Source organism: Anomaloglossus baeobatrachus, chromosome 5 (assembly GCF_048569485.1).
Source record: "Anomaloglossus baeobatrachus isolate aAnoBae1 chromosome 5, aAnoBae1.hap1, whole genome shotgun sequence".
Taxonomy (NCBI): Eukaryota; Metazoa; Chordata; class Amphibia; order Anura; family Aromobatidae; genus Anomaloglossus; species Anomaloglossus baeobatrachus.
Window position 1 is genome coordinate 138190636 of NC_134357.1, and position 26500 is coordinate 138217135.

Genomic DNA, 26500 nt, shown 5'->3' on the forward strand with positions numbered 1-26500 from the left:
CAGAACATATTTCATTATAATAAACAAGTAGTCAAACCTACTCAGATCAATGATCACTCAAGATGCAGCAAACCGAAAGTCATTAAGAGAATAGCTATGGGCAAGTCAACAATGAAGTTACTGGACAAGCTCCTGAAATAAAAGAACATTTCACTGGTGATTAAGTCACAACTCGTACATAGTCTGGTCTTTTCTGTTGTAACATATAGATGCAAAGAAACAAAACAGAAGAAGAATCAACGCATTCAAAATGTGGTGCTGGAGAAGGATTTTATCAATACCATGGATGATAAGATGAACAAACAAATCAATTTTGGAACATTTGAAGCCAGACATGTCACTCAAGACAAGTATCACCAAGTTAAGATTTGCCGACATTGAACACATCAAGCAAAGAGAGCAATCACTGGAGAAGGACATCATGGTTGGAAGAATAGAAGGAAAATGGTGGAGAAGAAGACCAGCAACCTGTTGGCTTGATACAATCAAGAAAACAGCGAAGACATTGGTGGACCTATCTAAGCTTGCACAAGGTCGTGACTAGAGTTGAGCGCGGTTCTAGGTTCGTGGTTCTCCAGTTCGCGGCTCGAGTGATTTTGGGGGCTGTTCTAGATCGAACTAGAACTCGAGCTTTTTTGCAAAAAAGCTCGATAGTTCTAGATACGTTCGAGAACGGTTCTAGCAGCAAAAAAAACAGCTAATTCCTAGCTGGCTTTCCGCTGTAATAGTGTAAGTCACTCTGTGACTCACACTATTATGAAATTTCAGTGTATAGTGTGCGGGAACAGCGGATTCAGATCACTGCTGTATGGATAATGGCGATCGCCATTTTTTTTTTTTTTCCTTGTCTTCCTTCCCTAAGCGCGCGCGTGTAGTGGGGAGGGCCAGCATGTCAGCCAATCCCAGACACACACACAGCTAAGTGGACTTTTAGCCAGAGAAGCAACGGCATGTGTGATAGGATGTCCATGTCACATGTCCCTGCATTATAAAACCAGACATTTTCCTCCAGCACGCCATTATCTGCCTTCTGCGTCCTTGGTGTCAGACATCACTGGCGCAGCTCCGTCCTGAGTCCTATCGCCGATACTGCTGTATGTGCTCCATACACAGTGCTGGACAGCTTAGGGATAGCACTTTCTATAAGTCCTTTTAAGGGCTCGTACCGGCAGGGTCAGAGCCATAGGTGACAGGTCCTGAAAACAGAGTTTAACAGCTACACAAGATGACAGCGTCTGTGTAGCTAAAGTCAGGAATTTCCTCGCTGCATTTCCCCATTAAGAGGGATAGAAAGGCAGGCTTCCATTCCTCTACCCAGAGCCCCACAACCCTGGCATTGTACCCTCCTGTCCTCTGCACACTCCAACTCATTATAACTAAGCCATTATACTAGCAAACACTGAGTGTACCTAGTGTCATCCTAAACGTGGCTATTGGACATCTGTATAGTCCCAGTAGTGCACAGATATTTGCAGCACCTCTGCCTGCATTACACACTCAAACTCATTATAACTAAGCCATTATACTAGCAAACACTGAGTGAACTTAGTGTCATCCTAAACGTGGCTATTGGACTTCTGTATAGTCCCAGTAGTGCACAGATATTTGCAGCACCTCTGCCTGCATTGCACATTCAAACTCATTGTTACTAAGCCATTATACTAGCAAACACTCAGTGAACCTAGTGGCATCCTAAACGTGGCTATTGCACTTCTGTATAGTCCCACTAGTGCAAAGATGTTTGCAGCACGTCTGCCTGCATTGCACACTCAAACTCATTGTTACTAAGCTATTATACTAGCAAACACTCAGTGAACCTAGTGGCATCCTAAAAGTGGCTGTTGGACTTCTGTATAGTCCCACTAGTGCAAAGATATTTGCAGCACGTCTGCCTGCATTGCACACTCAAACTCATTGTTACTAAGCCATTATACTAGCAAACACTGAGGAAACTTAGTGGCATCCTAAATGTGGCTATTGGACTTCTGTATAGTCCCACTAGTGCAAAGATATTTGCAGCACGTCTGCCTGCATTGCACACTCAAACTCATTGTTACTAAGCCATTATACTAGCAAACACTCAGTGTACCTAGTGTCATCCTAAACGTGGCTATTGGACTTCTGTATAGTCCCACTAGTGCAAAGATATTTGCAGCACGTCTGCCTGCATTGCACACTCAAACTCATTGTTACTAAGCTATTATACTAGCAAACACTGAGGAAATTTAGTGGCATCCTAAACGTGGCTATTGGACTTCTGTATAGTCCCACTAGTGCAAAGATATTTGCAGCACGTCTGCCTGCATTGCACACTCAAACTCATTGTTACTAAGCCATTATACTAGCAAACACTCAGTGAACCTAGTGGCATCCTAAACATGGCTATTGGACTTCTGTATAGTCCCACTAGTGCAAAGATATTTGCAGCACCTCTGCCTGCATTGCACACTCAAACTCATTGTTACTAAGCCATTATACTAGCAAACACTCAGTGAACCTTGTGGCATCCTAAACGTGGCTGTTGGACTTCTGTGTTACGGTTGCTGCGAGCACTGGAGACTATGTCCAGATTTCTTGCTACTGCACATGTGCGAGCGCTGGAGACTAAGTCCAGATTTCTTGCTACTGCACATGTGCGAGCGCTGGAGACTAAGTCCAGATTTCTTGCTACTGCACATGTGCGAGCGCTGGAGACTAAGTCCAGATTTCTTGCTACTGCACATGTGCGAGCGCCGGAGACTAAGTCCAATCTTGGAGCCATTGCACATGTGCGGGTGACATCATCGCTGACACGAGGTCACATGTCTCTGACACCTTCTATGCCGATTGGTCGCTGGTCATGTGCTTGTGACGTCTTGCTCGGTGATAGGCCAGCATGACGTCACTCCTGTCGTTCTGGCAGCGGATTGGCTCTGGTGTCCTCCATCTTGGATGAGGCACAGAGTCTATATAAGACCCTGACACACGCCGCATGGTGCTCAGTCCTCTTGGTTCATGCATATGAGTAGACGCTCTGTGCGCGTTCCTCTAGGCATTCCTCTGTCTATGCTAGGTGAGCGCTACCGGCAGGGTAGCGTTCTTATACCTTACAGCTTCGGCTGCTGTCCGTATCCTTACCTCTTAGGGGAGCGGACATAGGCAGGTGCCTGAGGCACATGGTCTGGCTGGGCCTTGTGATTCTACTCGTAGGTGGACGTTGCCGCTAGGGTAACGTTCCTTATACTGCGTCTGGCAGTTGTTCGTATCCTCGCACACTAGGGGAGCGAACAGAGGTAGGAGCTTTGTGCGGCTTACGCTGCTGTTCGTCTCTTTTGCACCACTAGAAGAGCGGACCTAGGCAGGTGCCATATCTAGTGGTTCGTGTCCTCGCACACTAGTGGAGCGAACGCAGGTAGGAGCTTTGTGCGGCTTATGCTGCTGTTCGTCTCTTTTGCACCACTAGAAGAGCGGACCTAGGTAGGTGCCATTTCGCACACATTGCCTTTGTCTCTGTGATTATTAACAGAGATCATTCCACACACCCTCCAAGTAAGGGAGGAATTGCTTTACTTACTTATTATATTTACTTACTTATTATATCCTTCTGTGAGTTAACAGAGGTATTGCACTCTGCCATAGTCTGCAGCAAAGTCTTTGCATGGTGGACCCTGACTGTCTGATACTCCTTTCGGTTATTATCAGACAGCCCCCCGTAACATTAGGACTGAGCCAAGGGTCTGGCAGTTATGGCAGAATATCAGCAGTTACACCGTTACATACAAGTACTTGAGTCACGGCTCAAGAGTATAGAGGATAAACCTCAGACCATGGTGACATCTGCACATGATCCTCGACTTGCTCTGCCAAACAGATATTCTGGCGATGCCAGATCATGTCGTGGTTTCATTAGTCAGTGTCAGATACACCTAGAGGTCAACTCTTCTCGCTTCTCTACGGAGAGGTCCAGAGTAGGCTTTATCATCTCCTTACTTCAGGACAAAGCCTTAGAATGGGCGACTCCCCTATGGGAGCGCTCTGATGTGGTTACTCTGAGACATCAAGACTTTCTTGATGCTCTTAAGGCGGTATTCATGGGTCCGCAGGTTACCCATGATGCGGCCCTGAGACTGTTAGATCTATCTCAGGGTTCGTTATCCACTAGTTCTTATGCCATTGCTTTTAGAACTCTGGTGGCAGAACTAGATTGGCCAGAGAAGGTGTTGATTCCTATCTTCTGGAGAGGGTTGGCAGGCTATGTCAAGGATGCCCTTGCTACTCGTGAGGTCCCTGCTTCTCTGGAGGACTTGATCACAGTAGCAACGAGGATCGATGTACGCCATAAGGAACGTAGACTCGAGGTCTCTTCCTCACGCCCTAAGCATCGGGCTATTCCAGTTGTTGAGGGTCCACTACCATCTTCCTCAGCATCTGAAACATCTCCAACTCCTATGGAGTTAGGTCATACGTTCTCCAGACTACGCAAGTCTGGTCCTCCTATATGTTACGTATGTCGTCAGGCTGGGCACTATGCCAACAAGTGTCCTAGTCGTCAGGGAAACTCCCTGGCCTAGTAACCATTAGAGGGGGGTTACTAGAGACGTCTTCTGCACCCTCTAAGTGTTGTATCCCAGGTCAGCTCTCGTTATCTGAGAATACATGGCCTATTATGGCTTTTGTGGATTCCGGAGCTGACGGGATTTTTGTGTCCTCAGGATTTGTAAAGGGACACAATATTCCCTCTATCATGTTAGAGGCGCCTATTCCTGTCCGTGTTGTTAATGGAACTATGTTGTCTGACTCCATTACATTGAGGACAGTTCCCTTGCGCCTTTCCCTGTCTCAGGGTCACATAGAGGAGATTTCTTTTCTTGTTTTGCCTGAGGGTATAGACGACGTCCTTCTGGGTCTTCCATGGCTTCGGACTCATGCTCCTCACATTGACTGGGAGTCTGACAGCATTATTAGTTGGGGTTCGAAATGTCAGTCCCGATGTCTTCCCTTACCACCTAAGGTCGTTGCGGTTGCATCAACTGATCTCTCTCCCATACCTACACCCTATTTGGATTTCGCTGATGTGTTCTCCAAACAGGGTGCTGAGGTTCTTCCACCCCATAGGCCGTATGACTGTGCCATAGACCTTATCCCAGGTTCGGTTCCACCTAAAGGCAGGGTTTACCCCCTGTCGATACCTGAGTCGGAGGCCATGTCGACCTATATAAGAGAGAGTTTAGAGAAGGGGTTCATTCGTAAGTCTGTCTCTCCCGCGGGAGCTGGGTTTTTCTTTGTTCGGAAGAAAGAGGGTGATTTGCGTCCCTGCATAGATTACAGGGGTCTCAACGCAATCACAATAAAGAACAAATACCCATTACCTTTAATTTCGGAGCTCTTTGACAGACTGAGAGGAGCTCAAGTTTTTACGAAGTTGGATCTGCGGGGTGCGTATAACTTGGTACGAATTCGAAAGGGTGACGAATGGAAGACCGCTTTTAACACCCGAGACGGTCACTATGAATACCTCGTCATGCCTTTTGGGTTATGTAATGCACCCGCAGTATTTCAGGACTTCGTAAACGATGTGTTCAGGGATTTACTGTTATCCTCAGTAGTGGTGTATCTAGACGACATCCTGATTTTTTCTCCTGATCTGGAGACTCATCGTCAGGATGTCGTTCGTGTCCTTTCCCGTTTAAGGGAGCACTCATTGTTTGCTAAACTCGAGAAATGTGTATTCGAGCAGTCCTCATTGCCTTTTTTGGGTTACATTATCTCACAAGAGGGTCTGGCTATGGATCCTGCGAAGCTCTCTGCTGTCCTGCAATGGTCCGAACCTCATTCCTTGAAGGCGGTGCAACGCTTCTTAGGATTCATAAATTATTACAGGCAGTTCATACCCCATTTTTCTACTTTGGTAACCCCTTTGGTGGCCTTGACTAAGAAAGGTGCTAATCCCAAAGCCTGGTCTACTGAGACATCTCAGGCTTTTGAGGCAGTAAAAAGACACTTTTCAACTGCTCCCGTTCTTCAAAGACCCGATGAGAATAAGCCCTTCCTCTTAGAGGTTGATGCCTCTTCAGTGGGTGCTGGTGCGGTCTTGTATCAAAAGAACGGTGCAGGTAGAAAAAGGCCGTGTTTCTTCTTTGCTAAAACCTTTTCACCGGCAGAGAGAAACTATACCATTGGGGATAGGGAACTGCTCGCCTTGAGATTAGCCTTGGAGGAGTGGCGTCACTTGCTGGAAGGAGCGAAACATCCTTTCCAGGTCTATACAGACCATAAGAATCTGACGTACTTACAAACCGCTCAGCGTCTGAATCCTCGCCAAGCCCGCTGGTCCTTGTTTTTCTCCCGCTTTCACTTCTCCATCAACTATCTGTCTGGGAGTAAGAATAACAAGGCAGATGCCCTGTCTCGCTCTATGCTTTCTACCCAGGAAGAGATTGACGAACCTCGTCTTATCCTTCCCTCCAGGGTTTTTCATACGCTCTCCCCTGTGACGTTAGACCAAATCCCACCAGGCAAGACCTTTGTTCCGCCTGATCGACAGAATGATATACTGTCATGGGCCCACACCTCAAAGGTGGGTGGGCATTTTGGTATTAGGCGGACACGAGAGTTACTGGAGAGGTGGTATTGGTGGCCACACTTAGCCAGCCACGTCAAGAGATATGTCGGTTCCTGCTACTCGTGTGCTCGCAACCGTCCATTACGGCAGAGACCGGCTGGGCTCTTGCATCCTTTACCAGTGCCAGATAGACCATGGGAGGTGGTAGGCATGGACTTTGTGGGTGATCTTCCATGTTCACAGGGACATAGATTTGTGTGGGTCATTACGGACCATTTCTCCCGGATGGTTCATCTCGTACCGTTATCGAGAATCCCATCTTCCAGGGTACTAGCCAAACTATTCCTCAAGCATGTCTTTAGGCTTCACGGGATGCCAGATCGTATCATTTGTGATAGAGGCCCGCAATTTACTTCCCGTTTCTGGCGAGATCTTTGTAGCCTTCTGCAAATTGAGTTGAATCTCTCTTCGGCATACCATCCGGAGACTAATGGTTTGGTTGAACGTACCAATCAATCTATGATTATATACCTTCGACACTTTGTTGCTGAGAACCACGATAACTGGTCCTCCCTCCTACCCTGGGCAGAATTTGCCCTTAACAATTCGCTGGCTGAGGCCACTGGGCAGACACCGTTCGTACTCAATAATGGGCAACACCCTAGGGTACCGGTACCGTTTCCCGCTGCTGCACCTCCTCCTCTTGTGGCCGACTGGGCAACTAATGCCAGAGAGGTTTGGGATCGGACTCAAGAGTCGATCCAAGCAGCTAAGGACCGTATGAAGACGGTGTCCGATCGGTTTCGTCGCCCGGCTCCTGTCTTTTCTCCAGGGGACTTTGTGTGGCTCTCTGCAAAACACGTGAGACTTAGAGTGAGCTCTGTCAAATTTGCTCCTCGCTTCCTTGGTCCTTATGAGGTTCTTCGACAGGTAAATCCTGTAGTCTATCAATTGAAGTTACCTGTCCATCTTAGGATTCATGACAAATTCCATGTCTCACTGCTAAAGCCGGCTATTTTACCTCACGCTCGTGAAGTGCACTCTCCTGCCTCTGATTCCTCTCGCTCTAGCTATGAGGTCCGAGCCATAGTTGGTTCTAAGATGGTTAGAGGGCGCAGGTTCTTCTTGATAGATTGGGAGGGCTATGGCCCAGAACATCGCTCTTGGGAGCCTGAGGAGGCTGTCCATGCTCCCGACTTAGTTGCCGATTACCTGCGTCGCCGGGAGGGGGGCCCTTGAGGGGGAGGTACTGTTACGGTTGCTGCGAGCACTGGAGACTATGTCCAGATTTCTTGCTACTGCACATGTGCGAGCGCTGGAGACTAAGTCCAGAGTTCTTGCTACTGCACATGTGCGAGCGCTGGAGACTAAGTCCAGATTTCTTGCTACTGCACATGTGCGAGCGCTGGAGACTAAGTCCAGATTTCTTGCTACTGCACATGTGCGAGCGCCGGAGACTAAGTCCAATCTTGGAGCCATTGCACATGTGCGGGTGACATCATCGCTGACACGAGGTCACATGTCTCTGACACCTTCTATGCCGATTGGTCGCTGGTCATGTGCTTGTGACGTCTTGCTCGGTGATAGGCCAGCATGACGTCACTCCTGTCGTTCTGGCAGCGGATTGGCTCTGGTGTCCTCCATCTTGGATGAGGCACAGAGTCTATATAAGACCCTGACACACGCCGCATGGTGCTCAGTCCTCTTGGTTCATGCATATGAGTAGACGCTCTGTGCGCGTTCCTCTAGGCATTCCTCTGTCTATGCTAGGTGAGCGCTACCGGCAGGGTAGCGTTCTTATACCTTACAGCTTCGGCTGCTGTCCGTATCCTTACCTCTTAGGGGAGCGGACATAGGCAGGTGCCTGAGGCACATGGTCTGGCTGGGCCTTGTGATTCTACTCGTAGGTGGACGTTGCCGCTAGGGTAACGTTCCTTATACTGCGTCTGGCAGTTGTTCGTATCCTCGCACACTAGGGGAGCGAACAGAGGTAGGAGCTTTGTGCGGCTTACGCTGCTGTTCGTCTCTTTTGCACCACTAGAAGAGCGGACCTAGGCAGGTGCCATATCTAGTGGTTCGTGTCCTCGCACACTAGTGGAGCGAACGCAGGTAGGAGCTTTGTGCGGCTTATGCTGCTGTTCGTCTCTTTTGCACCACTAGAAGAGCGGACCTAGGTAGGTGCCATTTTGCACACATTGCCTTTGTCTCTGTGATTATTAACAGAGATCATTCCACACACCCTCCAAGTAAGGGAGGAATTGCTTTACTTACTTATTATATTTACTTACTTATTATATCCTTCTGTGAGTTAACAGAGGTATTGCACTCTGCCATAGTCTGCAGCAAAGTCTTTGCACGGTGGACCCTGACTGTCTGATACTCCTTTCGGTTATTATCAGACAGCCCCCCGTAACATTCTGTATAGTCCCAGTAGTGCACAGATATTTGCAGCACCTCTGCCTGCATTGCACACTCAAACTCATTATAACTAAGCCATTATACTAGCAAACACTCAGTGAACCTAGTGGCATCCTAAACGTGGCTATTGGACTTCTGTATAGTCCCAGTAGTGCACAGATATTTGCAGCACTTCTGCCTGCATTGCACACTCAAACTCATTGTTACTAAGCCATTATACTAGCAAACACTCAGTGAACCTAGTGGCATCCTAAACGTGGCTATTGGACTTTGCTCTAGTCCCACTAGTGCAAAGATATTTGCAGCACGTCTGCCTGCATTGCACACTCCAACTCATTTTAACTAAGCCATTATACTAGCAAACAGTCAGTGTACCTAGTGGCATCCTAAACGTGGCTATTGGACTTCTGTATAGTCCCACTAGTGCAAAGATATTTGCAGCACCTCTGCCTGCATTGCACACTCAAACTCATTGTTACTTACTAAGACATTATAATACCAAAAATTGAGTAAACTTAGTGTCATACAAGAAGTGGCTGTTGTACTCCATTAGTGCCCCACTGGTGCAAATCTATGTGCAGCACCTGTGCAGGACACCCTCCTGCTCTGTTTTTAATAAGCTATATTGATAGCAAAAAATACTGCCATTTAGTGGCATCATAGAACTGGCTGTTGTATTCCATTAGTGCCCCACTTGTGCCAAGCTATTTCTAGCACCTGTGCAGGACACCCTCCTGCTCTGTTTTTAATAAGCTATAATGATAGCAAAAAATACTGCCATTTAGTGGCATCATAGAACTGGCTGTTGGACTCCTTTATTGTGCCACTTGTGCCAAGCAATCTCAAGCACCTCTGCATTCTACCCTCATGCACATTTTGCTATGCTAATTTTATAGCAAACTCAAGGAATTCCTTGCTGCATTTGATCATTAGGAGGGATAGAAAGTGAGGCTTCTTTTACTGTCCTGGTACCCACAGAACACGGCCCCTGTACCCATCTGTCCACTTTTGCCACGCTATTTAATTTGCCCAAAGAGCTGACTTTTTCTGCCTTCCTAAAATTGCCTGGAATACTAAGTTAGTGTTCCTTTGCTGCCAAGCAAGGTACAACACATGTGCATTCTACACTCCTTTCCATTTCTGGAATGCAATTATTAACTGCAGGTAGTTCAGCCAATCTGTGACGAAGGTGCAGGCGTGGATATAATGTAGCCTGCATCCAATGATGGTTCTCTTGATGTCTGACAGCTCAACAATACCATCTGTTTCCACTTCCAAAACAAGTGATGACCTGCCAATCACACTCCCTGTTGCGGGTAAAGGAGTGGAAGTTCAGTGTGAAAAACCATGTGTGACTGCTGTCCCCACAGTCACAGAGGATGAAGAGCACGCAGATGCACTTGATGGGGCAGGCGGTGGTTGCACAGGCATGCTAGGCCGCATTTTAGCACAGTGAAATTCACATTGCGACTTTGCTTCATTTTAAGTTGTGTACAGGGTGGGCTCCCCAGTATGCAGCAAAACCAGGCAACAGGAAAAGGACTCTAGGCAGTTGGGTTGATAAATGATTGTTTAACTTTACCAAAACAAACAATAAGAACCATGCATACAATTTAAATAATTGAACAATCTATTCTGTTGCCTACTACCTGCTAATCCCTCTGTGTAGCAGTAATTGTGTGTTTGTGCGCGTGTGTGTGTGTGTGTGTGTGTGTGCGAACACGACTTACCAGTGGCGCATCACAAGAGCTTCCCAGTTACCTACCTAAACATAGACAAAACACATTACCGCCCCTGAATACCCTTGTTAGCTGAAGCCTCACAGATAATGCAGATGATAACAGTGTGAATGCAAACCACACAGCTCTGCAACACAGTCATGGAAATCTTGAAAAGCAACAGTCAATGCAAACATGTGTTGCTGTCCCTCTATGATTTAAAGTGTACGTCACAATTTGACAGTGCAGAGGCAGCAAGTCTTATTGTCTATAAATAGTCGGCCTACCCAGAACAGATATGTGTTTTGCTAATAAAACAAAGTGTTGCATGCCCGCATTATTGTCTGGGCACAGCCTACCGTACCCGGGTACTCTGATGTCCAGTTGCCAGAAATACAGACTTTACGCTCCTCTCACGGTAAGCAGTATAGACAGCACCGTAAGAATGTTGGTCTGTGGCACAGGATGCTGCTCACTGGCATTACGGGGCTCATCATCAAAGTACAACATGACTCCCCTCACAATTGAACGAAGTGTTTCCGCGGTGGCTCCTTGCTGTAACACACACCTTTCGCTTTTCCTTCTGTTCATAGACAGCATCTCCAAGTCCACATCCGAAGAGCAATTTGATATTGCTATAGTGACCAAACAAAGGCAGATCCAAAATAACAGCAGCCCCTTGTGTGTAGTCTGCAACAATGCATGCAATGGCAAATTAGCATGTTGCATTGACAGTGGCTAAAGCTGAGCAATACACCTTCACGCTATCAATTCATATCCATGTGACACTTCATGGAGGAACTACTCAAAGGTGTGAGTTTTTGCCTTCTACTTACAGATTGTTGACAAATCTTACAGATTCCATGACTTGGGTGATCCTTTGCGATGTCCAAAAATTCACAGGCTAGGCAAGGCTTACAGCCCATGCGACCTGCATAGCCAACACGACTTCTGCTCAGAGTCAAAGTTGTGGTCCAGGATTCAGCTGTTGACGTGCTTCCAGTACTTTGTCTCTGGCCAGGAAGACGCAATGTAACCTCGTCGTCAGTAGCATCCTCCTCCACCTCCTCTGCTGACCTCATCGACTGGCTGACTTTGGTTTGACAGTAAGTGTGGTCTCCAACCTCATCAATAACCCTGTGTGTTTTCATTCCCCTCGTCCTGAGTCCTCCGAGACAACCTCTTCCTGCCCTGACCGAATAGTAAAGTTGTCATTCCAATCAGGTATCTGTGCTCCTCATCATGTTCCCCATTGTCTCCACCAGGAGGATTTACTTTTTGGAAATGAGGGTGTAGATTAGGCTCAGCACCTTCTTCATCGGGGCCTGGATCCCACTCACAAAGCTTCTGGCCATCTGCGCAGATCATTTCCCCTGTTTCATGGAACTCGCTACTTCAACACGTCAGATTATCTGCTACACCCGCAAGCTTCAAACTGAATCTGAAAACTCATCTGTTCAGAAATGACTATAACCTTCAATGACACCACCACCATACGTACTTGACGCTCAACCTAAACCACTCCTACTGTCTCCTCCCAAAAATCCTTTAGAATGTAATCCCGCAAGGGCAGGGCCCTCTTCCCTCTGTACCAGTCTGTCTATAGTTACTTGTATATTTATTCTGTATGTAACCCCCTTCTCATGTACAGCACCATGGAATCAATTGTGCTCTATAAATCAATAATAATAAAAATAATAATAACTTCCTTGTCTGTACTCATTGCAGCTTTGGAGCAGACCTCTGATTCCCAGGCTATGGTGCGACTGAACAGCTATGCAAACTCAACCATCTCTGTTACCCCATACTCAGCAGGGCTGGTGGAAACGTGAGAGCTGTTAGGAAGCAAGTGCGATTGGATTGACACCACAGAGGAATGGAGTATTTGGGATCTTGAAATTGGGGTGGAGGAGAGGCCACTTTATGGAGCACTTGAGATCCATTGAAGCAGCTGCTGTTTTGGCCTCATCTACATTTGTTAGCGATGGTTGTGTCCGTGAAAAAAGGCTCATATCAGATTATCCATGGGAAGAAGTACACCTGTTCTTTTGGATGGTATTTGTTGTTACAAAACCTGTAACCTGAAGCCTGCTGCGGTTTCATTTGCGCCCAGGCGTCAGCTGCCATTTAGGGCTGTGCCTTGGGTTGTCCAGCTGGCTACTTTCTCCTACACGTCTAAGTGTGGAGAGGCAGCTAGTGCGCATGCGTGTGCCGATTTACCCCAGCCGCAGCCTAACTACAGTGTTTCACCTAGTGAGTATGCTTTGCCTGACTGTGCCATTGCTGAGGCTAAGTCTTCATTTCGGGATACAGCGCATGCTCCCACACTTAGTGTGAAAAGCCTCTTTGCACAGGTACTTGCATTCCGTGCCAGGTCTAAGTCCTGTTTTGTGCCTAGACACCATGCTAAAGCTGATAGTCTTTTTTCAGAGACTGTATTTCATGCTACTGAGCATGCTCAGGCACTTACTGCATCAGAGATGCCCCTGATGTGGGGGGCCCATATAGACCACAGGGCATCAGGTGTCCTGACGATGTGGCCAGGCCACTCCCAAATTGCTTGCAGAGGCCCGCCCCTATGACTTGTCAGGTGTTTGGGTCATGGCAGCCATGAGGTCATCATTGAAGTTGCGGTTCCAAATAGGACGCTAGTTATGCCACTCATGACGTGTCACTCTGCTTTTGTCTCCAGGAGGTGCATTGTGGTTCACCCTGGTTTGGGGCGGACCCAGGTTATAAAAGGGGCTGGAGCCAACAAGGAGGTGCGCAGTCTTCTATTATGCTCCGAAAGAGCACACCTCCATGTGTTGAACCCATTGCGCAGAACGGTTAAGACCAGCTCCTGTCCTACCAGTCCTGCTTGTGCAGCCCAGTGGCATTAACAGGCCTGCTGCTGCTGCTGCTGATGCGCCTGCTGTCCACAGGTGTGGCCCCAATGCACACGGTCATCGTACTCAATAGCCCCTGTGTTGTTAACAGGGAGTTCCTGGGCTGGGTGGGCATGTGGACCCTGTGACGCTAACAGGGCTCCCAGTCTCCAGATCCGAATGGCGTCTAACTCGGTTCAGGCTACTATTAGTTTCATAGCCACACAGCTCTGTATCCTCCACCAAACCTTCCAGTTGCCAACCTCTCCTTTTCCATCTGGGAGCACGGTGAACACTGACTGCTGATGGGGATATATACCTTTCTCTTTCTTTTCTTATTAATTTTCGTTATATAGCGGTAACATAGTATATACCACCTTATCCAAATCTGCAAGTCCCACTGTAACAGATGGTGTTTCTTCAGCAAATGTTACTGTTGCTTAACCACCAAATCCACGGACCAAAACTTTTTTCCCCTTTCCAACACACCTGTTCCCCTTTCCACCAGCATCTGTCCTTTTTCAACTCATTTTGGTATATGACCAAAAGTGCAACTCTGCAGGGACACCGTACTCAACGCCATCTCAGCACAGCAGCCAGCCCTCGGTCCCTCAGATGTGGACAAGTAAAAGACCATTTCCTCCTATCCATGACAAAGCGTTGAGATTCACTCTGTGCAGGTCTGGTGTTTAGTGGAAAAGCAGATCTAAGATTGCGTACCACCTTCTGCAGATACTCCTGTATATGTGCGTCCATTTCTATGGCAGGAATTATTTCGCCAAATTTTGTCTTGTACCGGGGATCTAACAGTGTGGCAACCCAGTAGTCAGGATTACTTCGAATTCGTACAATCCGAGGGTCATGTTGTAGGTAGTGCAGCAAGAAGGCGCTCATGTGTCTTGTGCATCCAGGAGGACCAAGTCCTTGGTGTGTTGGTGGCAGAGAGGTGAGAATCGTGCCTCCTTCCTCTGCCCTCTCCCCACAACCTCGCACAACCGAAATGTGAGCAAGCTCTCACTCATCTGCTGAGTCTTCCATGCCCATCGCCAGTTCGCCCTCCATTTCTTCATGGGCTCCTGCACCTTCCTCAACACTTTTTGCTGATACTATGCGCCCTTGTTAATCCCTCTCCCTCACCATGACTGCCGCCTAGGTGCCACTGACCATCTGGACCTCGTAGATCTTGTTATCCCTTCCGCATATGACTCCTCCTGTACTTCCTCCCCTTCCTCTTGTCCCAACACCTGACTCCGAATAATAATTACAGTGTGCTCCATCATGTAGATGACCAGAATTGTCATGCTGAGAATGGCATTGCCAGTGCTAAACATCTTCGTCGACATTTGTAAACTGTGTAGAAGGGTGCATAGGTCCTTGATCTGACACCACTCCAGCAGCGTGATCTGCACCACCTCTGGATCAAGTTATCCCAGGCTATATGTCATAACGTATTGCAGCAGGGTTCGGCGGTGCTGCAACATGTGCAGATTCAAATTCCTGCGTGTCGGCACATCGCATTTCAGGCGTTTAACCACCAGACCTAAAGACTTCTGTAGCGACGAAAGTTGTTGAGCTGCTGTGTGCGCACGATGGAAGTGAGCACATAGCGAGCGTGCCCGCTGCACAAGGCCATGTAGGCCGGGATGGTGTTTTAAAAATTGCTGGAGAATTAGGTTCAACACGTGAGCCATACAAGGCACGTGTGTCACATTGCCCTGACGATGGCCCGCAGCCAGGTTTGCATCATTGCCGCACACGGCTGTTAAGTCACCAACGGAGTCCGCTCCGTCAATTTGTACTCCGGTCGCCAGGTGACAACGTGTTCCCTTCATGCATAGTGCTGATGATGGGAGAGGAGTCGATGCCAGCGGCGCAGGTGAACGCAGGTTATGCTCACCCACTGGGCCGCATTACCTTGACAGATGCAGAATCTCTGGCTGAATGTAGCTGGTGGGTATCTCACAGATGAAGTACCATCATTCAGCTACAACCAATGGGAAGACACCACACCCTTTTTTATGCCCATCCTGTCTGCAGACCACTGCCAGACATAGCTATGAACCTCTGCTTACTTTTACCCCCAGTTCAGTTTTATGATTTTGTGTGCTTGTTACCTGACTATTTTTCCTGCTTGCTGTTTATGTACCTTGTTGGCCGATCCGCATTTCACCTCTGCTTGTTTTCTGATTAAGTCCTGGCCGTCCTATTCTGTTCCTATTCCTCAATTAATGTTTTGACCCTGCCTGACTACTATTCTCTGGAACTGCAGTCTTCCACAGGTATTGATCACCTTGGGCCCTGTGTAATTCCTAATCCCTGTATAGGGGTTAAAGGGTTTCAGGGTTCTATGGGTCTTGCTTGGTGAGTGGCTTCCCTCTAGCCTATCATTTACAGCCCATCTGAGTGTGTGGATCAAGGAAGGCATTACACCGTGCTCTTTGCAGAAGGCCATGTGGGCCAGGATAGTGCTTTAAAAATTGCTGGTGTCTCCGCGGCTCTCTTATTTGCATACTTCCCAGGGGGCAATGCTCTAGAATCACTGCGTTGAGAAACACGTGATGGTGTCTCCGCAGTGGATATGTTGATCTCCCTAAGGTCAACAATGCTTGCTTAAGTAGTCTTATACTAGGCATTGCCCCCACTAGCCAGATTCCTACTCCACACTGATGAGGGGCAAATACCCCGAAACGGCTGTCTGTGGATGGATACCATGTTTGGTATAGGTGGTCTCCTTGACTGGAGACTGCCCTTCCCGTGGTTGTTCCTTCCCGGTGAAAGACCTGGCTAGTTTCCTGCCAGCGTTGAGAAACACGTGATGGTGTCTCCGCGGCTTTCTTATTTGCATACTTCCCAGGGGGCAATGCTCTAGAATCACTGCGTTGAGAAACACGTGATGGTGTCTCCGCAGTGGATATGTTGATCTCCCTAAGGTCAACAATGCTTGCTTAAGTAGTCTTATACTAGGCATTGCCCCCACTAGCCAGATTCCTACTCCACACTGATGAGGGGCAAATACCCCGAAACGGCTGTCTGTGGATGGATACCATGTTTGGTATAGGTGGTCTCCTTGACTGGAGACTGCCCTTCCCGTGGTTGTTCCTTCCCGGTGAAAGACCTGGCTAGTTTCCTGCCAGCGTTGAGAAACACGTGATGGTGTCTCCGCGGCTTTCTTATTTGCATACTTCCCAGGGGGCAATGCTCTAGAATCACTGCGTTGAGAAACACGTGATGGTGTCTCCGCAGTGGATATGTTGATCTCCCTAAGGTCAACAATGCTTGCTTAAGTAGTCTTATACTAGGCATTGCCCCCACTAGCCAGATTCCTACTCCACACTGATGAGGGGTAAATACCCCGAAACGGCTGTCTGTGGATGGATACCATGTTTGGTATAGGTGGTCTCCTTGACTGGAGACTGCCCTTCCCGTGGTTGTTCCTTCCCGGTGAAAGACCTGGCTAGTTTCCTGCCAGCGTTGAGAAACACGTGATGGTGTCTCCGCGGCTTTCTTATTTCCATTCTGTTCCTATTCCTCAATTAATGTTTTGACCCTGCCTGACTACTATTCTCTGGAACTGCAGTCTTCCACAGGTATTGATCACCTTGGGCCCTGTGTAATTCCTAATCCCTGTATAGGGGTTAAAGGGTTTCAGGGTTCTATGGGTCTTGCTTGGTGAGTGGCTTCCCTCTAGCCTATCATTTACAGCCCATCTGAGTGTGTGGATCAAGGAAGGCATTACACCGTGCTCTTTGCAGAAGGCCATGTGGGCCAGGATAGTGCTTTAAAAATCCTGGACAACCAGGTTCAACACGTGAGCCACACAAGGCACATGTGTCACATTGTCACAGCGAAGGGCCGCACCCATGTTTGCATCATTGTCGCACCCGGCCTTCCCTGGCTGCTGGTTGAGTGGAGACAACCATTGATGAAACTCGGTCTCCAGAGCTAACCGTCCACAACTTCTCAGCGATGTGACTCACATTTCCCATACATTTCAAAGTAAACCTTTGACCGCATGATTGCATTGAGCTCTGCTGCCAGCATAGTAAGGAGGTGTGTGGTATTCCTTGTGTGCAGTTAAAAGGAAGGGTGGCCTGACCACACAGGGTTTGGGCCAAGGTGGAGGACCCACACGAGGTTGAAGAGGCAGAAGCAGTGTATTAACTTCTACATACAGAAGAAGGATTGACACAACTCGTGGGGACGGCAAGACTTGTACAGCAGACCCTTCTCCATCTCTCCCCACAGTAACCCATTGCCCAGTCAGCGACATGTAACGCCCCTGTCCATGCTTACTGGGCCAATTATCTGTGGTGAAATGCACCCTGTCACACAGAGTTTCTCAAGGAATTAGTGATGTTTAGTGCGACATGCTGGTGTAGCGCGTGCACGCCTTTGTTGGAGAAGGAGTGGCGCTTGGGCATCGGCTCTTGGGGCACTGCGATGGGCATAAGGTCTCAAAAATCCTCGGTTAAAAAGGTTGGAAAAGCAGCATTTTGATAGCCAACAGTTTGCAGATGCTGAAAGTCAACCTCCAAGCCATGCCATGCCCTTCTAAAAGCATGTAAAACACAGCGAGGGGACTCCAACCACAGTCTCCCTCGTTTCCACTAACTGGGCCACACACACCCTACTTGACTGGCATCAGTTGACCCCCCCTTTTGAAAAAGAAAAAGATGCTTTGCATGAAGCACTCTCAAAAATACGCGTGCCTTTCCCGTCCCCTGGCTGACCCAGGGGAAGAAAAGTCCTCTGAGAGCCATGACTTGTTCATCTTGGTTCTTTTAGAAACACAGCGAGGGGACTCCAACCACAGTCTCCCTCGTTGCCACTAATTGGGCCACACACACCCCACTTGACTGGCATCAGTTGACCCAATTTTCAAGATGAAAAAGATGCTTTGCATGAAGCACTCTCAAAAATACGCGTGCCTTTCCCGTCCCCTGGCTGACCCAGGGGAAGAAAAGTCCTCTGAGAGCCATGTCCACATTGTCAGTGGACAGACGCGTGTGCTTATCTGCCAGCAGACCCCCAGCAGAACTGAAGACAGGTTCTGAGAAACCGCTGGCTGCAGGACACGACAAGATCCCCAAGGCGTTCGTGGCAAGCTCAGGCAATTTATCCAGATTGGAAGCCTAAAATGAGCAGGGCTCAAGTTGCACAGTAATGGCATCGATGTTTCCTTGCATATACTCATATATCTGTGTGTCCTCCTCTTTTTCCTTGTCCAGCTCTTTTGTTTTCGCATGAGTATATGTCCTTGTCACTTTCCCATGTGTTTGTGTTGTGTTGTGAGTTGTTTATCACCTTTTGGACACCTTTGAGGGTGTTTTCTAGGTGTTTTTATGTGTTTGTGATTGCCTGCCATTGTTTCCTATGCAGTTCGAGTTCAGTTCGTCGAACGTTCGACGAACCGAACTCGAACGGGAGCTCCGTTCGGCGAACCGACCTCGAGCCGAACCGCGACCGGTTCGCTCATCTCTAGTCGTGACCTTCCTAAAGAGAGTTTATCTATCAGGTCACCATGTCTCGAGATCGAGCTTAAGGCCTTTAAATAATAATAATAATAATAATAATAATATTAGACATGTAGTATATTATATGCTTTGGTTGTCTAAAGCTGATAAACCTGTTGGTCCGATGCTTGCTGGAATAGAATAATGATCACTATGTAGTACTGGAGATCATAAACATAGGCATAAAGAGAGAAATAAACACTATATTACACTGATATTCTCATTTAAAAGCATTACTTTTACGGAATAAAATATGTGTAATGCATTACAGTACAAAAGCACAATGGGTGTCTGTCTATTATCTTCTGCCCAGTGGATAAGGCTTCCTACATTGTTATACAAAGTAATATAAGGTTAGTCCTATTAGAAGGATATTAAGTTGTATCTATACTGGCTTGTATGCAAATAGTATATCATAGCTCAATTATTTTACATTAATTTTGACAACAGATTCCACAAACTGGAAATGCTATTAAACCCCTGAGTGATTTTATTAATAGCAACTTGGGAATATGTAAAGAACCCATTTAAAGGAACAGTTGGAGGCCATATCGTTAATGTAAATTTACTCTGCACTGGTACAATGAAAGCTGTGACAATAGGGATATAATGTGGAAAATGGTAATTAACAACCAAGAAATCGGAAAAAGCCGTATGTTGCTCAACAAAAAATGCAGAGCGCTAAAATCATTCAGTGGGTAATATCCTGAATTACTGACAATAATGGATTTACTTCCTGCTTAGGATATGGATCATATTACCATTAGGCGCTAATGCAGTAGCATCTCTTTTCCTGTACAAGGGACTTTTAACCTTCCAGGTATACTGCTGCAGGAAAAAAGCACAAACTGATTACATTAAGAAGTGTAACAAATAGATTTATTGATATATAGATCTGTCATTTCTATAAACTACATTAATATCTATTACTAATAATTGAATTGGGTTGGGACATCTATGAAATCTCTAGATGCACTTTCTCAAATGCGTCTGTCCTAATTCTATTCTGTAGAGGAGGTGTTTCAAAATATTTGATTGTGGTACAATTTCTTTTTTGCTTTTTTTTTTTTGCTTTTGGATAAGTATGGATTCACAACAATGACTTTGGTGACAAACAGAGAAGTTTATATAACAACAGACTTAACCCTTCAATGTGACCCCATGCAGATTAGTACAATTAGTGATTTTTTTTCATGGTACCAGACAAGGGTTAAAATTAGAGATGAGCAAACTTATGGTTTAGTTTTCGTACCAAACACAGACTTTAAAAAAAAAACAAACAGAGTTCACGTTCGGAATTTGGGTGCTTTACATATGCCAACCACTCGCGTGAGCATCTGTCACGATCTGGCTAGAGGAGGTCCAGTGTGAGGACAAAAATACAACTAAACAGGGGTAACACCAAGACAAACAAGGGGTACATCAGGGAAAGTATAACAATTGTGGGCCCTAGCGCCAGTGAGAGGGAAGATGGGCACCTCCTCACTTACCTGCTGCTGTACCCTGAACTCCTAGCCAGTCACTATACAGGTTCCTCACCTTTCGTCGAGCCGGAACTTGAAGCCCTGAGATGACCCTACAATAGTCCCTGGCTAGAGTGTGGGCAGGTGACGGACGCTAGCCCCACCACTTCAGTAAAAACACACCAAGGGAAAGGAAGACACAGGGAGAAACACACCAACAGACTGCTGCCATCAGAACCAAGACTGCAGCCACACCAGCAACTCCAAGCGAGGGTTTCAGCAGCTCCTACTTCCTCAAAGACCCAAATCCAAATGAAACAAGACTATCTGGCACCCTCTGCTGGTAGCAGAGGGTATATAAAGGGACTGGGAGTGGTCCTAACCAGAAACACCTGATGTTTGAGGCTGCTTAGAAGTAAACTGACATTAACACTCTCTATACCAAAGGAAAGAAAACCACATTTAAGTAGAGTTTCACCAGGTAAAGTAAGACTCAGACCCAGAACCTGTCATTAATCTCTTACAGCAGAGACAACCATGACAGCATCATTGTGCTCGGGCACTCTTGGTGCTCAACCCAGTGCGAGCCACTTGTAGTGTTTGAACGGGTCGCACTAGGGGTACCAACAGCGTGATCAAATGTAGTGCACAAAAAAAAATGGAAAAACCCTGCCCACCCTTCCTCAGAAGTGTTCTGTTTATGGCTGGCTGCTTGTGGGCAGAGACCCAAACTGTTAGTGACTTTCATTGGGGTTCAGGTAAATTCCTGGTCCCAAAACGAACTTTATCTAAAGTTCAAACTGAACTTCCAGGCGTTCGCTCATTTCTAATCAATATAGTTGTGTTCCCCAAAAAGCTGATGAGCTGGGCTAATATTTTACTGTTGATTCAGCCAAGTGTTACAAACTACTTCATTTTCTAGTTATCTGTTTCCCAAATCTGGAGAATTTCTTTCTGAAACAAGCATGGCTTGTCAAGCTAAAGTAGGTTACTGCATCTATCTCACATTGTCCTTTTTCTAGCTGAATCTGTTCTTCATATTTCATGCCTACAACAGGGAAAAGCAAGAAATGGCTGCAGGAGGTTTATTCAGTCACCTGTGATTTCAGTAGATGTTGTACAAAAAAAGTAAAGCTCTTTTGCTTACATTCTTTATTCTCACCGCTGCAGAATATGTTAACCTGATTCCATGCCGAGACCATAACCACAATGGACTGACATAGATCGTACATCTGCGCTTCTACTCCATGATGCTGAGAGTGCTTTTAACTGAATCGAAAAGTTCTACATTTACAAAACATACTCACAGAGGGTAAACAGATCATCAAAAAAATACAGAAAATACTATTTTTATGTAGAAATTACAAATCTGCTAACATCTAAAGAAGATGTTAATTATGTGAGTAAAACATTACAGATGTCAATTACATGTGTGTACAACAATATACAGTAGATGTTAATTACAAGTGTCTTAAACAACATTGCATAATGTGTTTGAGTCTTGGTTATGTAGCTGCACAATTTCAGTTTGCTACATATATAAGAATCCATGTAAGTATAAAGATCTAAAAATAAAAATACATTACCAGAGACACAGCTCTACAGAGGGAAAAGTGACTTATGTTCCCATGAAGGCAAAGATAAAAGCTGTCTGAACAATAGAGCATGTAAGAAAAGCACATCAGGGAGTTGTTTCCAAAGCACCTAATGACTGAAATTCACATATGGGTAAATTAGCACAAAAGTGCAGTACACATACTGTGCTGCTCTTTTCATATGCTGCATGATAATTAAAGTACGATATTCATTTGCATTTTTTATTAAATTTAAACTGTCACAATTAATAGTAATCTTTAATGACTGTTACTATATTTCTAGTTTTCTTTCCACATAGCAAGCAATACTACAAAGCTTCCTAAATTTGGAACAATTGACATTTTAGTGAATGCTATATATAGATAGATGGTATTTTTTTTTTTTTGCCTGCAGTGGCACAACATAAAAAGAGAGAGGGAAAAGGGCAAATTGGACATAATTTCACACAAAATTCAAAACAATGGCTGGACAAAATTGTTGGCACCTTTCCAAAATTAAGGGTAAACAACTTTGCTTCAAGCATGTGATGCTCAGTCAAAGTCACATGTGGAAAGTAACAGGTGTGGGCAATATGAAAACCACACTTAAAACCAGATAAAAAGAGGAGAAGTTGACTCAATCTTTGCATTGTGTGTCTGTGTGTGCCACACTAAGCATAGAGAACAAAAAAAGAAGAAAGCTGTCTGAGGAAACCACTTGAGAACCAAAATTGTTGAAAAATATCAACATTCTCATGGTTACAAGTCCACCATCTCCAGACATCATGATATTCCTTTGTCCACAGTGTGCAATGTATTTAAGAAGTTAACAACCCATGGCACTATAGCTAATCTCCCTAGATGTGGAAGACAGAAAAAAAAATCTGATGAAAGTTTGTAATACAGGATTATCTGGATGTATGACACTTGTATATAACAAAATGTGTAACTGCAACAAAAGTATGCAGGGTTTTTCGTCCAAGTTATTTTTTTAAACTTAGGATAGTACTCTCTGATTTGATGTGTTAACAATATAATTGCTATAGAGCAGTGTTTCCCAAACTTCAGTTCTTAATGCCCCCAACAGATCATGTTTTCAGGATTTTCCTAGCACTGAATATTGTAATGGAATTATTATGAGGGCATCACCTGTTCAGTACGCAGGAAATCATGAAAACATGACCTGTTGGGGACTGTGATGACTGGCATTTTGAAAACATTGCTATAGAGCAGAGGTTTCCAACCTTTCTGGCTGTGAGAGCCACATTCGGCTCTTTGAGAAGATTGCAAGCCACATCCAGCTCTGAGAGAGGGTCGCAAGCCACATCCAGTTCTGTGAGATGGTGGCAAGCTACATCTGGCTCCCACCCTCCTCACAGTAGTGACATCTAGAGGACTTATTAGCAATACAATGATAGCCAAAGCTTTTCCACAGAAATCACACCAAGGCAGAATAACAAGATCCAGGGGTTCCTACGTGACCCCATTCAGATCTGCTCTTCTGTGCGTGGCTACCACAAAAGTCACTATCTGAAGACCTGTTCTTCATAGCTGTTTGCTAGACCTTGTGCTTTTGCACCAAGCTATAAGACAGCTACAAGTCACACATCACAGGCCTGCCAACCACATGTGGCTCCTGAGCCACAAGTAGGGGATCCCTGCTATAGAACATAGGTTACCAGGTTGCATCACAGTAATGCTACCTCACAGTAGTAAAGGAAACAAACTAACCTTTAATTAAAGGGAGGTTGTGAGAAGTTTTCATACTGAATACATTTTGACATCGATATATAAAGTTAGCTGAAAAAAAACCCTGTATATACATAAGTTCCTAAACAGTTTTTGTCATAGTACGACTGAAGAAATGCAATGATATCCCATTACACGCCACTCTTACAAATGTTCTGGAGGCAGTTCCTAAGGTTGAAGTGTCCTCCAATCTTTGCATTATATGCTTCACAACCCTCCTTCTCCATCTCTGCTCTTGAATCACAGCTGTACCATCCGACCAAGAACAAACTATAACTCAAGAGCAGAGAAAAGAGGTGGAGGAGCACCCAAGGGATCAGCACTACTGAAACTAAAAAAGAACAAAAGGCAACTAATGTTCTTAAAGTTTTAGTGGGTCTCATATGAATTGCTGTCATTGTTTACCCTGCAAAACTGCTAAGAAACTCACTTCAAATTGTCTTATCATGTAACTAGGGAAAATAATAACTTTTTTATTTTACTTTTTTACTTGTGTTTTAAGTAGGAGTAAATCAGTAGACCATATATACTGTACAATGCATAGATTGGACGTCTTCCAAAGTGAGATCCACTTTATTACATGTATTAGCCCTGACCAGACATATGAATAGGGGTTGTTTTGATGTGGCAACTCATGTAAATTTAAAGGAAATTTTTAGATGGTGTTTTAATGATTTATAGAGGGAATACTAATGATAGTTTTCTTTTCTTTGTAGGTTCCGCTGTATTGTATATCCATTCCGGCAGAAGCTGACTCTAAGAAAGGCTATATTTACAATAATTGTCATATGGGTGTTAGCTCTTATCATAATGTGTCCATCAGCAGTAACCCTGACGGTGACCAAGGATGATTATCACTTCATGGTAGACGATTACAATAATTTCTATCCCCTTTACTCCTGTTGGGAAGCATGGCCAGACAAAGAAATGCGAAAGATTTACACCACGGTCTTGTTTTCACATATATATCTTGCTCCTCTGACCTTGATTGTCATCATGTATGCTCGCATTGCTTTCAAACTTTTCAAATCATCTGCCACCATTCGAGGATCCATGTCTGAAGAACAAGAAGGTCGTAGGGTATCCAAGAGGAAAGTAAGAGTTATAAACATGTTAATTATTGTAGCACTGTTCTTTACGATTTCTTGGCTGCCGCTTTGGACTTTAATGCTCCTCACAGATTATGGAAATCTTAATGATCATCAACTCAACCTTATTGCTGTATATATATTCCCTTTTGCTCATTGGCTGGCATTTTTCAACAGTAGCATCAATCCGATTATATATGGCTACTTTAATGAGAACTTCCGTCGAGGTTTTCAGGAAGCATTTAAAGTTCAGTTCTGCTCAATGAATAGAGAGCACAAGGAAACATATTCAGAAAGGAATAACAGTGGATTTATGTTTGGTGTACGAAACAGGATTTTTGTTGAAGTCCAACCCAGTGATTCTGCTCATGGCTCAGACTCCTGCAACAGTACCACAGCAAAGGGTGGTGGTATGTTCTCCTTAAGGAGTGGAAGGATTGCCCATCATGGTATGGTAGTTGAAGACTTAGACAATAAAAGCTCGAATAACACTGTCAGCATACCAGCATGGGATATATAAAACTTTCTCTTTGTGTGGTATGTGTAACAGAAATGTCAGCCAAAAGAGGTACATTTTGTGTCAATCAAAGTGATCTTAAAGACTTGGTGAGATGTTTAAGACTTGGTTTTCATATCAACATGAAATATCACTCCGACTAATGATGGTTTATTTATAGAGATGATTGAACCTTTTGAAATTAAAATTCACCAGCTTAGCCAAATTTTTCCAGGTAACTGATTCAACCTGAATCAAAAGTATTGCTAAGCCTTCCATTATCCTTAAAAGACATGTATTAACCTTTGAGGTCTCCTAGGACTGTCTGTGTTCAACCTCTTTCAAGCTCTTTAACCCAAACACAGGCTTAATAATGTCAAAGTGAGCTCAACATAAATGGCTGTGGGTAATTGGATGGTAATAGTTCTTCACTGCTGTGCTGTTTCACACTATATGTACAGTTTATTTGGTGTTTTATAGCTTTCTTTTTCTTATCTCTGTAACCAAGCTGTGAGTTGTGACTATCCAGATTAACCATAAAATGGCCACTGCATTTCCTGCTTATGCTTTTATACAGGCAATGATAGTCTCTACTGATTAGCTGTGTTATACCATGTGATGTGATGATTGCAAAGCTTTATGGGGAAGATTAGCTTTGCAAGATTAGGGTTATTTGACCTGTCTCCGGCCGATGCAACCATCTGCAATTTGTAAAATGGTGGTCTAAAATTTGTCGGGTTCAGAAAATTCCTAAAAGATCAACACAGTATCAATTTGATCCCTTTTAGTTATTTGTTAACTGACTCAAGGAAGGGAATAAACACTTTTAACTCACCATCAACATTTAATTAAATTTTCATGTCATCATAGGTGAGTCATATTTGTCGTGATATATATTGTCTGTAAAATTGTTTTTCTATCTGATGTACATATTCCAGCACATTCTCAGCAGCAACATGATTACAGTACATCAAAAGAGTTTATCAACTTTTAAGAATAATCATTGTATAAATAAAAGATCTACGGTTTCTTCATAATTTTTTGATGCTGAAAGATTGAAATGGTTCACAGAC

At 45.2% G+C, this 26500-nt stretch overlaps 1 protein-coding gene across 1 annotated transcript in view; it reads left to right on the forward strand.

Annotated features, from left to right (window-relative positions):
* The window catches only part of NPFFR1 (neuropeptide FF receptor 1), a 587767-nt gene extending 561505 nt beyond the window's left edge, over positions 1–26262 (forward strand). The window contains exon 4 of the mRNA XM_075348928.1: positions 24560–26262. Within this exon, the coding sequence (XP_075205043.1) occupies positions 24560–25451 (892 nt within the window). The 3' untranslated portion in view covers positions 25452–26262. The remainder of the gene's footprint in view (positions 1–24559) is intronic.
* The last annotated feature ends 238 nt before the right edge of the window (positions 26263–26500 follow it).